Source organism: Carassius carassius, chromosome 47, assembly GCF_963082965.1.
Source record: "Carassius carassius chromosome 47, fCarCar2.1, whole genome shotgun sequence".
Classification (NCBI taxonomy): Eukaryota; Metazoa; Chordata; class Actinopteri; order Cypriniformes; family Cyprinidae; genus Carassius; species Carassius carassius.
Genome location: NC_081801.1, coordinates 2,516,961 through 2,535,000, shown reverse-complemented (window position 1 = coordinate 2,535,000; position 18,040 = coordinate 2,516,961). Strand labels below are relative to the sequence as shown.

The 18,040-nt window shown below is 36.6% G+C and overlaps 2 protein-coding genes across 3 annotated transcripts in view; both read left to right on the top strand.

Moving 5' to 3' along the window:
- Window positions 1–2,735, top strand: part of LOC132130265 (potassium channel subfamily T member 1-like) — a 22,213-nt gene extending 19,478 nt beyond the window's left edge. Inside the window, exons 29-32 of the mRNA XM_059541963.1 lie at window positions 1–85; window positions 453–515; window positions 864–948; window positions 2,140–2,735. The exon at window positions 1–85 is cut by the window's left edge and continues 207 nt beyond it. Of these exons, the coding sequence (XP_059397946.1) occupies window positions 1–85; window positions 453–515; window positions 864–948; window positions 2,140–2,206 (300 nt within the window). The 3' untranslated portion in view covers window positions 2,207–2,735. The remainder of the gene's footprint in view (window positions 86–452; window positions 516–863; window positions 949–2,139) is intronic.
- A 10,308-nt stretch (window positions 2,736–13,043) lies between these two features.
- The window catches only part of notch1a (notch receptor 1a), a 31,761-nt gene continuing 26,764 nt past the window's right edge, over window positions 13,044–18,040 (top strand). For both annotated transcript variants that reach the window (XR_009428749.1, XM_059542420.1), the window contains exons 1-2: window positions 13,044–13,448; window positions 15,740–15,812. Coding sequence is in view for 1 of the 2 variants with exons in the window: in XM_059542420.1 (XP_059398403.1) it covers window positions 13,385–13,448; window positions 15,740–15,812 (137 nt within the window). In the remaining variant the exon portion in view is untranslated. The remainder of the gene's footprint in view (window positions 13,449–15,739; window positions 15,813–18,040) is intronic.

Here is an 18,040-nt window from a genome sequence, read left to right as displayed (position 1 = left end):
GTGTTACGCCGCTCGGAAAGGGAGGAGCTTTCGGAACTGGTCAGGAACCGCATGCAGCACTTGGGCCTGCACACGGCTGGATATAGTAAACCACGCCCCTTACCTCATGAATAATATTAATATGTATAATAGGTATATGCTTAGGTATAGCCATTTGGTTTGTGGAAGATGTGCCCCAATAAAGTTTGTTTTGATATGGTTAGTAACCCTTCACTTTCACAAAATCAGCTCCTGTCCTACATTTCTCTCGTATCATGTTTCACTTAAAAAAATTTATATCAGATAATGGAATTAAAAAGGGTTGTGACCACTGATTTATGTTGAATCCTGAATATGTGGTTACATTCTTGGACAGAAGAACCTTTGTTTAATCAGAAATTATACTTACAGATAATTTTGATGTACAATATTTCTGTCTTCCTCTTTTTCATTCGGTCTTTCATCTCTTTTAGAGGATGTCACAAATCTAACAGCCAGTGATGTGATGAACCGAGTTAATTTGGGGTATTTGCAAGGTAAACACCCTCTACTTAAATTGTTTGCTCCTGGGGTTTATTTATTATTTTCATTGTATTCTATCCACTTGTATTGACAGTAATATAAGAACAAAGATAAGACGGGAAATTTTTGTGAGGAAAATCGTGGCATATTTAGATTTTAAAGAACTTAATTTTAGTCCATTATAATTCCCAGTCAATGTTTTGGAATTTAATGTCATGCTACATAACACAAGAAATTATAACCCCTTATACTGTAGCCTAAAGTTTCTTATCTAGATGTTAAAGTGCTTCATCTTTCCTGTGGAACATTAACCACGCCCATGTTGTTTGAGTGACAGATGTGTCCACCAATCTCTGTTGCAGATGAGTTGAATGACCAGCAGAACTCCATCTCATATGTGCTGATAAACCCCGCCCCCGACACGCTGCTGCAGCTCAATGATGTGGTGTATGCATCACATCCCTCCTGACTGATACACATATACACATTTATTTCTTTCACTGGTGTTATTTTTTAACTAATTGTAGGCGCTATTTAGAAATATTCAGACACTAGGCTGAATATGGTTACTTCATCGTAACCGTATTGCTTTTGGTATCTAGAACTATATTAAAGTCATTTTCTGTGATTAAAATAAAATATTAAAACAATTATCAGGGTTATTATTGTAAACTAAAAGTAAAACAAAAATTTACACCACTGAAGCTAAAATAAAAAATAAAAATCTTTATTTGAAAAAAAACTAAAATAAATTATTAAAAAGACTTATTTCAGTTAGTTGTCAAGCCATTTCTCATTTTAATTTAATTTAGTATTTTATTTTAATTAAGTTTAACTTACTATAATAAATGCAAAAACTACTAAAAATAACAAAAACACACAACAAAATTGATAAAATTTAAAAAATAAAAAACTTAAAAATGTAAAAACCTAATAATAATAATAACTTTATATATAATGTTGTAATATAATGTGTAATATTATCTCAATGATACTAACATAACATAAATATTAAAACTTTAACAAAAAAGAAAAATGCTAATAAAAAAGTACTAAAATAGTACTAAAATTACTACAACTACAACTGAAATACAAATAAATTAAATCTTTATAGAAATATTAAAAGGCCCATAAAACTAATAAACTGTCAAAAGCATGCAACAAAAACTAAAATGAACATGAAAACTGAAAATATAAAAATAGAAAGTTGACTAAATATAGTATATTATTATATTCTACAATAGTATATAATTAATACTAAAATAACACTGTACTGTTAACATCCCTACTGTCATACTAGAGATTTTGTTCAAACCAAACTGCTGTAATTATTGATCTTATTTGTCTTTTTTGTAGATTTTAATCAATGTTAGTATATAGATTTTTAGATTTTATTTAATTGTCATTTTTAAAGACATTATTTAGTCATGCATCATGCAATTTTCTCAGGAAGACCACCCAAAAAAATCCCCAAAATTTAGTTCATTCCAGGTTTTACTGTATCTATAGGGATAGCTGTTCATATTAATGTGTACTAAGACATATGCATGCACACAAACATCTATGTCAAGATGAATCACATTGTCAGAGTAAAACCTCAAACATGAGTGCTTTACAAGTGCTCATTGTGTTCTGCAGGTTCCTGATCCGTCCGGATCCACTGGCTCATGTACCTGACGCACCGCCTGGACAATCCTGCAACTGACGCACCAGAACTCAACGAGATTTAACCGGTCAGAACTATATCAAAAAGCCATGATAGAATTGGACTATAATATTTCGCTTATATAAGCTTTTGCTCTTAGATTCATCAATTATATTATGGTCTGAACACTGCATATAATACAAATAGCTTTGTGAAATATTGTGCAGTGAAGTCAAAGTTCATGTTCTATCAGAGAAGAGGGTTATTTATCCAGTGCAGTAACAAACACACAGATTGTCCTGTTGTAGATCAGACACTAGAGGGCGATAATGTTAGCATAAAAACTGATTGCAGTCATGCAATTAACTTTGTAATTTGGATAAACATGCTTTTGCTGTTGTAATGCAGGCATGCATTTCTCGTTTTATTTTTTTATGTTTGTTTATCGCCTTACAGAGTTTTGCATTAAGGAAGATCTTTATTATGTACAGCGGCCACAAAAGTATTAAAAAAATATATGGACATCATTGCATTAGATAAAATATCAAACCATGTAGCATTTATTAAAGAAAGATACACCAGGTGATTCTGAGACGGAGTAAACACTTAAAGGAATAGTTCACCTAAAAATTACAATTTGCTGACAATGTCCTCACCCTCAGGACATCAAAAAAATATAGTTTAGTTTCTTCATCAGATTTGGGGACATGTAGCTTTGAATCACTTGTTCACCAATGGATGCTCTGCAGTGAATGGGTGCCGTCAGAATGAGAGTCCGAAAAGCTGATAAAAACATCACAAGTAATCCACAGCACTCCAGTCCATCAGTTAATGTCCTGCGAAGCATGCTACATTGGTGAGCAAGTGATGTAATGCTACATATCTCCAAATCTGATGAAGAAACATTCTCATCTGCATCTTGGGGGCCTGAGGAGAGTATATTTTCAACATTTATTGCGTGAACTACTCCTTTAAGTGTCCAAGGGGGATCACTCCATTCTAGCCATTCTAGTCATTATTATTGCTGTGCACATTTGGTTAGTTTTCAATTAGACTAAGTTGTCCACATACCAGTAATAATGAAATGTACAATGTGTTGATATTGTAATTATAATGTACAATGTATTTACACAGAACGTAATTTGTGTTTTTGTGAATTTGTTGCCTTTTGAAATTAAAGTGTTAAATGCATATGTTGTTTTAGGTCATGTGTGTGTGTGAAAGAGAGAGAGAACATTTAATAGTGCTGGAAGGTGTGTCCATTTGGAAGTACAACTCATGATCATGTGAGAGTGGGAATAAGAACGAGTGCCAGAAGCACACACTCACACACACACACACAGCTGCTGAGAGAGGCAGTTTCGGTCGGCAGGTTTGAGCAAGAGACCGAGACTGGGAGGCGTGTGAACGGCAAAAAATTCATGGAAAAGTGTGTGTGCTTATTTCTTTTAAGAGTGATGAATTATTGGACTTAAGAGGGAACATTATCAATCTAATACTCTTTCTCTCTCTCTCTCTCTCTCTCTCTCTCTCTCTATATATATATATATATATATATATATGATATATGGGTGATTCTTCAGTTAGGGGAAATTTTCAGGCCCCAAGTGGGTAAATGTTTTTTTTTAATAAATTATTTTAGTTTTAAAAAATGTATTATAATAGAACATTAGAACACATTGTGTCTATGTGTGTGTGTGTCTGTGTGTGTGTGTGTGTTTGTGTGTGTGTGTGTGTGTGTGTGTGTGTGTGGAACATGCATCTTTTAGTATATTACATTTTTTTGGTTTTTAGTTTTTGTACAGTAGAGTTCTATAAATAAATGTAATTCAAATATAAGTTACAAAATTTAAATACATATATTAATATATATTTATTAAATCTCTCTCTTTGTGTCTGTTTTTACATTTAAATGAGTCAAAATTCAAAAGTGTTTCCAAATGAAGCAAATCAAAGCATTAAATATAAACACTGTCTTTAAGAAAGTGTTTTTTATTTATACACAATCTTCCCCACGAATGCTGCAGAAAAAGATCTCAAGCTACGAACAATTCAGTAAACCCTTAATTCCTTACTTAAACAACAAACAGTGATTAATATTGAACCAGACACAAACCAGGGTGTCAGAGGAGTGTTTGGTGTCATGTTTCATTGTTCTTCTGTGAGAAGCTCTCAGATGCTAATCTCTTCATCCTGTGGAGGTGTTTTGTGATCGTGTCATTAGCAGGAGTGTGACACCTCAGGCCCAAACCTGCACCCCTTATGAGAGATCACCTGAGGCTGTGCTCTTTAGCATCACCAATCATGCCCACAAACACACCCATTGTGTTTATCTGTGCTGTTTCACACAGCCTGACATACTGTGTGTATGAAACGCAGACATGTGCACACATGCATGCAGGTGAATGCAAGCACTTGTGAAAACACACATGCACATGGCAAACAAATGGACCTGTATGAGAAGGATGCGCACATGAACATGGACAGTGTAGGATTGCAGTGTGTGTGTGTGTGTGTGTATGTGAGAGAGAGAGGGTGGGCAGACGTTACATCTGTCGCAGTGTCTCACGGGACGTCGGACCATGAGAACCAACACACATAGACACACAAACTCCTCCTTGAAAGAGCAAAAGGTCAGTGTCACTGCCTTAAACACAGACATGCACACTGAACATTGAGATTTATGGGTGTAATACTTACGCATTCTGCTGTCAAACATTTTTTTGTGTCATATTTATTTTTAATGATCATTATCTTAGATATGTATTCAAATATTATATATTCATATGAAATTTGTGTGAAGTGGTTGAATTTCTTGCTTCTCACATCAGGATTCCAGTGAGGTCTATCAGTGTGTGTGTGTGTGTGTGTGTGTGTGTGTGTGTGTGTGTGTGTGTGTGTGTGTGTGTGTGAGAGAGAGAGAGAGAGTGTCAGGTTCAGAGGACTGTCAGATCGCACGGCCTTTAACCATTAAACACATTAGCCTTTAGCGTGGTTAGCATTTCACTACAACAGCTGTCTGCTACAAGTGGCCCTAAAACAGGTCTCTCACACACACACATACAAGAATAATTTTATCCACACAGACAACAACACACATTCCCCCGGTTTCACAGACAAGGCTTAAGCCTAGTCCTAGACTAAAATGTAAATCTGAGCTGTTTTATCGAAAAGAAACTTGCACCGACTGATCTTAAAACATGTCAGTGCTTTCATTTTGTCTTAAGATGCACACCAGTAATACTTTTTTCGAAGGAATGTTTATAAAAATTACTTAAATGTCCTAATTGAACTATGGCCTAATCCTGGTTTAGGCTAAGCCCCGTCTATGAAACCGGGCCCTTAATTCACACAATTAATTTTTACATTGGAAATTAAGATCCAAAAGTTTGGGGTTGATTTTTTTTTAATGTTTTTAAAAGACCTATCTCCTGCTCACCAAGGCTGCATTTATTTGATCAAAACGCAGTAAATTGTAATATTGTGAACGATTATAACTATTTAAAACAACAGTTTATTTAAATTGTAATTTATACAAATAATATGTTAAAATGTAATTTATTGCTGTGATCAAAGCTGAATTTTCAGCATCATTCCTCCAGTCTTCAGTGTCACATGATCCTTCAGAAATCATCCTAATATCCTGATGTGTTGCTCCAGAAAAATGTATTATTTTTTCAATGTTCAAAATGTTTGTGTCGCTTCATATTTTGTGCAAACATGAATTTTCAGGATTCTTTGATTAACTGAAAGTTAAAAAGAACAATTTATTTTAAATAGAAATCGTTTGTAACATTATAAATGTCTTCACTGTTACTTTTGATCAGTTTAATAGGTCCTTGCTGAATAAATGTATTAATTTCTATAAGAATAAAAACATACTGATCCCAAACAGTAATGAATATAATATTTTAATAATTAAAGGTAAAGGTAAAAAGGGTTCATTTTGGACCCTGCATGCAGGATGTTCCCAGATGGACATCAACACACACACACACACACACGCACGCATGCATATATACATATATATATATATATATATATATGGTGCATTTCTGCATTTTGGACAACTTTTGCAAACTGCTTCAGGTCTTTTAGACTTGAAGGGTTTCTTCTCCCAACTGCTGTTTTGAGATCTCTCCACAGGTGCTTTATGGGATTTAGATCTGGACTCATTGCTGGCAACTCCAGAACTCTCCAGTGCTTTGTCTTAAACCATTTTTAGGTGCTTTTTGAAACATGTTTTGGGTCATTGTCCTGCTGTAAGACCCATGACCTCTGATGGAGACCAAGCAATCCAGTGCCTGAGGCAGCAAAGCAACCCCAAAATATAAGTGAACCTCTACAATGTTTGACTTTAGAGACTTTCTTTGAAGGCCTCATTTCATTTTCAGAAGACAGTAGAATGATGTGCTTTAAAAAAACTACATTTTTGCCTCATCTGTCCACAAGAAATTTTCCTAGAAGGACTTCGGTTTCCTCGGGTACATTTTGGCAAACTCCAATCTGGCTTTTTTTGTTTCTGTGTCAGCAGTGGGGTCCTTCTGAGTCTCCTACCATAGCATCCCTTTTTATTCAGATGGCGATGGAGAGTGCAAGCTGTCACTGTTGTACCCTATGCTTGGAGGTCAGCTTGAATTTGTTTGGAAGTTGATCGAGGTTCTTTATCCACTCTTTGAACTATCCTTTGTTACAAGCCTTTCATCAATTTTTTCTTTCGTCCTAATCCAGGGATATTAGCTACAGTGCAATGGGCTGTAAACTTCTTTACAATGTTGTGCACAGTGGACACAGGAGCATTTAAATCTCTCGTAATGGACTTGGAGCCTTGAGACTTCCCATGGTTTTCCATATTTTGGTTCTCAAATCCTCAGACAATTCTTTTCCAATATTTTTATCCATCACTGTACACACACACACAAACAGATACATTTGCCTGATGCATCGACCTAGAAAATAATACATAAACAGATACTTATATCTGAGTGAGTGAGAGTGTGTAGTGAAATCATGTCTTATTGATGGGCTGAAAGTGAAATGTTATATGATAGACATTCTCCTGGCAGAGACACACATCCGCTCAGAGCACAAGAAAGAGACATTAGGAAAGAGAGAGTAAGGATAGATGCCAGAGGATTGAGTGAGACAGAGGTCAAGCAGATGAGAGAGAGAGCAAGAGACACGCGGTCTGCTATGAGCAGAATGCAGTGAGATATTTTGGAAGACGCTGAGCACAGGAGTTCGTCTCAAGGACATTGTCTAAACGGTGACCAGCCTAAAACCTTCAGCAAGAGCACAGAACGAGACAGCTTATGCCAAATGTTCTACAGTGTCCACAAGACGCTGGCAAGAGCACCGAACACGCGCTCGATAAGTCAACGAAAGCCCCATGAGTGTTTAAGGAGTCTGTTTTTGGAAAGTGAGAGGACCAAACCCAGGGTGAGGTCTGGACAGCAGTTGTCAGAGACTTAGAGAAAATTATACAGCGAACAGCTGAAAAACAAAACCTCACAAACACACACACACACAAACACACACATCAAAAAAAGACAAACATACCAGATGAGAAGAGGAGAAGAGAAGCAGCAAGATAAGAATATACAAATAAAAACTACAGCCAGAAAACAAAACAAAAAAAAACATTAAGTTAGACTAAAACTGAAGACAAGATAAGAGATGAAAGAAGAGTCACAAAAAGTGAGACAAGGAGAAGAATATCAGATGGGATGAAAAAAAATGGTTATATATATATAATTGTATATATATATATATATATATATATATATATATATACTTGTGGGGGACTTGTCTCACATGGGGAACTAAATTGAGATCCCCATGAGTACAAAAGCTTATAAATCATACAAAATTAGTTTTATTGAAATTGTAAAAATGCAGAAGGTTTTCTGTGAGGGATAGGTTTAGGTGTAGGGTTAATGTAGGGCAGGGGTAGACAAGTTCAGTCCTAGAGAACCGCAGTCAGAGAGAGCTGCAGAGTTCAGCTCCAACCCTAAAAAAACCCTCTCCTGTCTGTAGCCTTAGTAATCCAGAAGACATTGATGAGCTTGTTCAGGTGTGTTTGATTAGAGTTGAAGCTGAACCCTGCAGGACTGCGGCTCTCTAAAACCGAACTTGCCTACCCCTGGTGTAGGGTAATAGAAAGTACAGTTTGTACAGTATAAAACCATTACCCCTATGGAGAATCACAACAAGGTGTGTGATATATTCTGATTCTGTTGGCATTAGACCACCATAAATTCATAGTAGTGAATGAAGAGATATCATACAGATCACAAGTGCAGTATGGAGTACCACAAGGCTCAGTACTAGGGCCGTTGCTTTTTACGCTTTACATTTGGTTTAGAAAAGAATCCTTTTACAAACCCAGTGATTCTGTTCTTTGTTTTCTGACTTGTTGGTGCTATATCTTTCACTTGGATGTTATAAGTAAATACAGCTGGATAAAACAAAAAATGTGTCCATCTTTATTTTAGGCTGCACAGCAACAAAAATGTAATTCTTTTTAAAGGGGTGATTATTTTCTGGGAGATATCATCACGAAACATGGTGTTAGCTTTCACTGTTAGGCTGATGATATTCAACTATTTTTTTTTTTTTTTGTGGCCTGACGAAACAAATTTGCGAAACTAAAGGAATGCATAGTTGATATTAAAAGGTGTGTGTTGAATGACTAGTAATTTCCTACTGCTTAATTCTGAAAAAAAGGTGTTAATTATCAGACCATAAACATCAGCATGTATCAACCTAGAAGACTGTCTACCACTTGATGGCTGCTTTGTCAGTTCTTCTTCATCAGTTAAGAATCTGGATGTGCTATTTGATAGCAATCTTTCCTTTGAAAACCACATATCTAGGATTTGTAAAACCACATTTTTACATCTTAAAATATATCTAAATTACGATCTATGCTCTCATTGTCAAATGCATAAATGTTAATTCATGCATTCATGACCTCAGGGTTATATTATTGTAATGCATTATTGGGTGGTTGCTCTACAAACTTAATAAACAAACTCCAGCTGGTTCAAAACACAGCAGATAGAGTTCTTATTAGAACCAGGAAGTACGACCATATTAGCTCAAAACCAATTTCAACAGTCAAAATGTCATCTTTCTTGAAACTCTACATATAAAAGTATATTGAGAGACAAGAGAAGACCAGACCAGACTAGACCTGAAAAGATCTGAATCTTTTGACACCGAAATGAGAAACAGATCTGTGAGATGTTGTTTTTGGCATTTCGGTGGAGATAAAGAGCAGCACTGAAGCTACTGAAATAAGAGATCTTTATATAAACACACAAACCCACAAGTACACATGAATACAAACATTCACCTGTCCTGAGAGGATTATCAGATGATTTCAGCTTTGATAAACAACGCATCCGCACACACTTAAATTAACAACTGCAAAGAGTTTTTTTTTGTATTTTTCAGGTTTGTCTTTACTTAAATGTGACATTGATTTGTTTTAAAAGAACAGTTGAGTTGGAGAAATTTAGCGTTGCTTCATTTGCTCAGCAAAGGATTCTCTAGAGTGAATGGGTGCCATCAGAATGAGAGTCCAAACAGCTGATAAAAAGATCTCCGTAATCCACAAGTAACAAATTCATCAAGACCTTTTACCTTCAAACTGTTGTTTCCAGCTAAAATATGAGTCCTCTATCCATAATATTGCTTTCTGTAGTGAAAAAGGTCATCTCATCTGAATCAGGAGAAAAATATGCACAGATCAAGCACCATTTAACAAGCCATAACTGTTCTAAACAAATATGTGGGTGGATGTTGATGTGAGAGGTCAACATTGAAAGGACTTTTTCACTGGAGGAAGCGTTATTATGGATTATGGTGGGAAACGAATATTAAAATGCTTTAATAATGGATTTGTTTTATACACAGCTTTTTGCTTCACAAGTTATTAACTGATGGACTGGAGTGGTGTGGATTACTTGTGGAATTATTGTGATGTTTTTATCAGCTGTTTGGAATCTGATTCTGACGGCACCCATTCACTGCAGAGTATCCATTACAGAGCAACTGATTTGATGCTATACATTTCTCCAAATCTGTCCTAATGAAGAAACAAACTCATCTACATCTTCGATGGCCTGAGGGTGAGCACATTTTCTGCAAATCTTAATTTATTGATGAACTACTCCTTTAAGGTCTTAAACGAAAGTTAAAATAATAACTGAGGCCATTATGCATCATTCAACCCTTCATTATTACATTTAGGACTATAAACACACAGCAGCAGATTTTTACAGTGGTTTAGATCTCTGTTCTGTCGGTTCTATGTGAATTGGGCTCGTTTCCTGCCATGAAGCTTGAAGCATCTCCTTTCTCACCAGCCCACAGTGTGTGTGTGTGTGTGTGTGTAATGACTGCAGGCCTGTCTCTCCTAAATCCTGATGTTTTGTCCCTGTATCTGTGTTTACACATGCACACTGTAGGGTAAAGAGTACAGGCATGCTCCGCTCAGATTTGAGATTTCTCCAATGGGGGCTGTGTCTGTCATCAGCTTTAGAAATGCAAATAAAGCTTTATTACTCAAACTCTCAGAGGGGGAGGGATGGCACAGATGCATCAGGGCGGCATGCGAAGACTCGTTCGCAGTGTGTATGTGTGAGATTCGTTAGGTGATTACAGTTCTCCGCTCATTCAGGAACTTGTAGGTGACAGACGCTGTATAAACTCTGCTGCTCTTTGATCATGACGGGCCTCTGTGCACGTTATTAACCTGACAAGTAGAGTTATTCTTACCAACCAGGCTTCTTTTTCTTTTGCTAGGTTGTGCTTGATGCACAAACACAAAAAGTGGCCTTAAATAAGTTGACATGGATAACTCACAATCTGCATAGAAAACATGTTAACTTTCAAACTGCATTGTATTAATTATTTAAAATCAGTATTTAGACCCAAACAACTGATTGCCTGTTAGTTTCTTTAAATAAAAAAGTTAATTCAACTCATATATTTTTTTTCAGAGAATAGACTTTTTTACTTTTTTTATATATATCTCTACACACACACACACACACACACACACACACACACACACACACACACACACATATTATAATATACATTTCTGCTGCTAAGCAAGACAAAAATGCTGCTGGAGAAATGTGCAAGATGTGCATGTAAATCTTTAATGTTCAAAATCCTTATGCATACAAAACACAAAACCTCTGTCTCTGTGAAAAATGTTTGTGTGTTCAAATGGGAAGGAAAGGAGTTTTAGGAACAGAGGAAAAAGGAAGTGCTGCTCTTCTCAAATCTGAGCGCATGAGACTTTTTAAACCTTTCTGCAATCACTTGCAGATTTGCATTTAAGAATCAAAATGAAACCTCGGTAGCACGTAGTAATTGGTAACGACTGTCTAGAGACAAAGTTCTTAGTCAAAACTCTCTAGCTCAGTAGTAACTCATCAACTGATTTCTAACATTCGTCACTTACAGTACTGGCACATACACTCTTTCTTGTGCCCTCTCGTTCAACTCTTTTTTTTATGCCCTGCGGTTGGAGATTCCACAAAGAAAATGTTCCCACGGGCCAACACACACAGACTTGCACACATATCGTGCATGCTGTCAAACATGATGTGTCATTACTATAATTCCTGAGGCGATGAAACCAAAAAGGGAGGGAAAAAAGCAAACAAAACTTGTACATGTAGAAAAACAATATTTGAAAGACAGAATATTGCGTTATAATATACACAGATCTCAAATCGAAACATTAAAAGAGCAATGGAAACAATAAAAGCAGTGCAATTACAGGTCATAGAAAGGGGAATTCCTCTAACATTATTGATCTTTACCTCATTTTAGAGATGACTTTTGAAGTGCCCAAGTGAGATAAAGTGAGAAAAAGAGACTGTGACTAAGTAACAATGTGCTCTCATTTACAAAAAAGTACTGTGGTTCATGATACAGTAATTGTGTCTGAGAAATGGTAAAACCATAATATTTGTATAAAAACAATATGAATATGGTAATGATTTAGTAATTGTATATATATATATATATATATATATATATATATATATATATACACACACAATGTTCACACACAAAGTACTTTTACACTAAATATAAGAAAAATTATATATATATATATATATATATATATATATATATATATATATACATTATTAAAAGGCGTATTTCAAAATTATATATATAAACTTGTGTGTTTTTAACATATTATGTATACATAAAAAAATATTTTTCAAAGTAAATTAAACAAAGATTATCGGAGTACCTTTTAAAATTTCACTCCAAAATTTCCCATTTAATTCAATTCGTCACTTTTCTTCAGTATATATAAACACATACAATATAAAATAAATTTTATTGTATATATTATTGATTTTTTTTTTTATGTTGTAAATAGAACAGAAACTATACATTGATTTTTATTGTGTGCTTTTGTATATATTATGGTATATAATGAGTACATGCCATGGTATTGCCGTATGTTCAAAAAGCCATGTTTTTCCAAAGTACCAGGTCAGAAAAAAATAGTATTAGCTTAACATTGCACGTCTAAATACTCATGGCATGGTGCCATGCCCAAAAAAACATGAGACTATTCCCGGAGATAGGCTAAACTTTTCCCTCCTTTAGAATTTAGTGACAAAAGACGCACCCTTTCAGCACTGGGTCTTGATTTGTTAACAACCAACCCCCCCCCCCCACCCCCCAGCAGTGATCCGCCCTAGTCCCTCCTCAGTCCTCTAAATGGGACAGGAATAAACCTGTTTATCCCACATTCACTCTGGGAAAAGTGTGAGAAAGTGTTTTTTTCCCTCCCTTGCGGTGAAACTAAACTGTGCAGGGAGTGTTTGCTCCTATCATTTTTTTTTCAGATCCACATTAATTTGAAGGAAATCTCACCCGGCCTCAGTGCCTGCGCGGATGGATAACGGGGGCGGGAGCTTTCCGTCCCGAGCGTGAGAAGTAATCGAGAGGAGCGCGTTCAGAGTCCCACGCGACAGTGACATCAGCGCACGCGCGCTACGAGCGGAGAATCGAGCCGAGTTTTTCCCACGAGCGAGAGACACTCTTGAGAGACGCTGGGATTTATTTATTTATTAACACGGATATTTATTCTAACTCTTTTGCACTTTCTGGAGATTTAAAGAAGACTTCTGGGGATCTATGAGAGCTTCAGGAAGGATTTTAAAGAAGTTGTAACGCCGAGGCGGAGTTATGAACCGTTTCTTGGTGAAATTAACGCTACTGACGGCAGCATCGCTCGCGACGGCGGCACAAGGTATCAAACATCAGTGCAACTCTAATAACATCATATGCATGTAAAACATTGATTCATTTTCACACTATTAATTGAGTTTGGCTTTATTCGGCTTGTAGTGATAATTCTGCAAAACTTGTTCCTCGAGCGTCACTTGTTGCACAGAATAGCCCGATTCTGATATTATTATTTTCGTCTCAGCTGTTTTTTCTTTCATGTCCAGTATTTTAAATCGAGTAGCCTACTTGCATGGTTTTTGCATGATACAATAGTGCCGACATATCAGTCGAGTTCAACAAAAATCTGCTTTGAATAGAATAAAGGCTTTTGGAAAGAAATGTGATGTGAATGTGTTAAACTCGCTCGTCCTTTGGTCAGCATATTATTGATTGGTGATCGATATTGTTATAGATTCGGTTGAATTGAAAGTGTAACTCAGTACAAGTTCATACAGGCTGAACAGGACCACTTTTGCCACTATAAAAAGTTTTTCCGGTTTATCTGAATAGTTATTTATCTCTTTCACTCACTTATGCAACTCTGTTCTTGTTATCGTACGTATAAAGATCACAGATTAATGTCTTCACGGTAAAGTTGAGTAACTGTATCGCTGTAACTTTATGACAGTGTACGTGCTTGATTTGTAAAGTTATTGCGGTTGTTTTTTAGTGCACAGGATTTTTTGTCTCATCCCTAATGTTCATTGAGTCGCGTTGTGTGTGTGTGTGGAGTCTGGAGGAAAGCGATCTGTGCGTGAATGAAGGGGGGGGGGGGGGGTGGGGTGAGGAGGGCTTGTGCTGTTGTTCTCGTGCGCTGGTAAACAATGCCTCGAGACAGTGTTTTATGGGCTCGTGCTGGATTCTGATTTCTTTTGTCCGCGCGGCGTGGGCCCCGCAGCTGTCGCGCGCGCGCTCCCGTCAGGCGCGCGTGTGTCCCTACAGCACCCTCCACCTCCCCACCTCCACCTCCACACACGCGCGGGTCACGCCGCCAGGACAGGCTCCTAATGAGGAACTAAGAGCCTGACAGACAGGGGAAATGATACATCTAGACAGAAGACACAGGAAACGAAAAAAAAAGCTTTTTAAAGAGATTTAAACCTGAGGTAAAAAAAAAAAGGGAAGTAAGCTGAAAATATCCTAATAAGAAGTACTGTGGTGGTATCAGGGTATTGTAATGGTATCTGATGGTAATACCATGGTACTTTGAAATATATAATGCACTGGTATTCATGTATTATCGTAATTAATCCAAGAACACAAAAAAAACTCTTAACTTAAAGTCAACTAAATAAATATATATAAAAAAAAATGGATAATTAAATGAAAAAATGTATAAAATAATATAATATTTGAAAAAATAAATAAATAAAAACACATAGAAAAAGCATAGACAAATGTTTGAAAAATTGTAAAAGAATAATCCCGTAATCATTAATGACTAATAAAGTCATGTAAATTTATTCAGCCAAAAATTTACTTAAGTTTACTAGTCAAAAAGTGTATGAATTCCATTGTATGGCCTAGTCTGTGTATTGAAGTTCAACGTTTTAAAGAAAAAATAAGAGTATTAGTACTAGTGGTTTAATCCATATCAAGAACTAGTCTAACTAGAGAGTTTTGACTAAGAGCTTTGTCTCTAGACAGTCGTTACCAATTAAAGACGGCAGGGCCTGCAGGCAGCTGGTTTCATTCAACAAGTGCACAACTGCAGTCTAGAGCAACTGGCCTATAGATGCTCTGTTAATCCTTAAAGTGTGATGATACACGCTCCTACGAATAAATATGCTCTCTTCCATAAATGGGCATATATTGAATGCTTACCTATTCAAGTCAAGATGTGCACATCCCAACACTGTCAGCTGAACTAAAAGTAGTGTGAAGCTGACTTATTAATACTGAAACGGGAAGACTGCATTTTGAGTTAAAACCCTTGTTAAAGGTTGACTGCCACATGGAGAGGGAATTGTTGAGGATGTGGAGCTATTTCTAGGCTCAGTGTTGGATAACTGGATTTTTCAGGATCTCTTTGGATGAATAGTCAAGAACCCCCCTCCATTCCTCCATCAAAGTCAGATATTCACAGCCCAACAAAAGGCCAGTGGCTCTCCATCGGGGCCACCAAACAAAGGGCTTGGGGCCTTTTATTGAAGTCTATAGGTGGCAAGGTTATTTTGTGAGGAGTTAGCATGTGTGTTTGCATTGACAGGTGTGCTGTGGGATGCACAGGTGGGTGGGTGCATATTCGACCTGGTTTTCTGCAGGTGATTTGTGTGTTGGGATGCACTAACAGATGTTTGTCTTTGTGTTTAGGGCAAAGATGCTCAGAACACTGTCAGAATGGAGGAATATGCGAGCTCAAGCTGAGTGGAGAAGCAACATGCAGGTACGTTACAAAAACATACTAAAGGTTCTAAGCATAACTTTTTTTTATGGCATTTATGGTTCCATAAAGAACTTTTAACAGCTATGGAACCTTTCCATTGTACAAAAGGTTCTTTAGAGGAAAATGTTTGGGGAACCAAAATGGTTCTTCTATGGCATCGCTGTGAAATCCTCCATTTGAAAGCTTCATTTTTAAGAGTGCACTCTCAAAAATGTAGTTTCTTTACTGGCATATATGATTGCATGAAGACCTTTGACTATTTGTGGAAACTTTCCATTTTAAAAAAGATTTTCTGGGGCGTTAAAATGTTCTTTACACTAACAAAAAATGGTTATTGTAAGAACTGATCACTGATGAGTACCAAAAATGGTACTTCTGAGGCATCGCTGTGAGAACACTCTTTTTGAACCTTTAGGAGAACCTTTTTATGTAAAAAAAAAAAAAAAAAAAATTTGTGGAAACCCATCACCATTTTGAACCTAGAATCTAAAACATGACTCTGAAAACTACCGAATTAAGGTCTTTCTGAATCTAGTGTTCCTGTAGCTCAATTGGTAGAGCACTGCGCTATTAAGCGCAAGGTTGGGGGTTCGATTCCCTGGGAACATATGATATGTAAAAATTGATAGTCTGAATGCACTGTAAGTCACTTTGGATAAAAGGGTATGCTAAATGCATACATTTAATTTAACTTTTAATTTTATTAAATATAGCAGCTCAGTGGTTCTTCACTTACCATTGAAGAACATTTATTTAAAAAAAATGTGTGTATGCCTGTGTATTTGTTTGTAAGCTGTGATTTACCACTCTGAGATTCCACCTTTAGGCCCAAACCCCTTCTTAGCAACTAGACAAAGCACTCAGCATCTTTCAAGAGTGTGTGTGCATGCGCGAACGTGCACGCGCCCATAGTCATTCTGTTTCAAACTTGGATAAAAGACCCCCTACCAACCCCCCGGTAGTCCGTTGGTGCCCTGCTGCAGTGGGACGCTGCTTCTGTCAATATCTATTCATGCCATTCAGCCCAACAGCTGGCCCTCACCTCCTATTGTCTCACACACACACACTTAGCATGGAATAAACCTTGCATTTAGTCTCATAAGATGCATATAGCGAGATTTACTATGATTTGGCCATCAAAATCAGAACATGTTTGTTTTATATTGTGTATGTCTCGATCTTTGTCGCTTTCATTGTGTGTTTTCTTACACTTGTGAGGCTGTTTTTGTGTGTGTGTGTGTGTGTGTGAATGGTGTCTTCTTTTTGGACGGCAGATGGTGGAGGGGGTAATAAGACTGCAGGAACTCCTGAGAAAGGCCTCAGTGTGCGTGTGTGTGTGTGTGTGTGTGTGATGCTTTAAAGGGGGAAATTTAAAAGCAAACAAGTGTGTGAGACTGTTAGCCATGCTTCTCGTTCTGCATGTAATCATGCATTTTGAGGCCACATCTAGTTTAATATGTAAACTGTTTCAAATAAAATGAAAGCACAGCAATTTTTTACTCTTTTGATGAAAATACGAGTGTATGCCTGTAAAGAAGTTGCTGCCATTATTCTAGAGTGTTCTGAATGGTTGCTAAGGTGTTTTGGATGGTTGCTAGGTCATTCTATATGGTTGGTTAGTGATCTGTCTTTTGTTCATTGCAAATCTATGGGATATTACTTGTTTTATTGTCTACAACAAGCCACTCCATTTGAGGCATCATTCACATATGCAGCACTGTAGTTTAGTGTTCTGGGGTTTGTTCAAATCCGTAGTCTTGATTATGAGCAATAATACCAGTTTTGATTGCCTAATCAAATGGCACTAATTAATGAACGAATCAGTCTAGAAATGATTGGTTGGTTATATATGTGCAGCAGTTATGTCATTGTTAACTAAAACTATTACAAATCATTTAAGTTAATATATAACTGTTTATTTGAAAAAAAAAATAATACAGTTAATATGTACATTTTATATGTATGTATGAATGTATGTATGTATTGTTAATTTTAGGTTTATGAACATGATTAACTGTTCTACGTTCATTCCAAAGGCACCTGACATCAATTTGGAATGTTGGAGGGTGGGAAGTTACATTTAAATGGAAGTTTGGAATCAGAATTCCAGAGATGTCGTTTGATTGGAATGTTTTGTGGAATTCTGTCTCTGGTTGTGGTTGGATTGGTGACTGCTTTTGGATGGGTGCCATAATTTTAAGACTAATATAATATATGTGTGTGTGTGC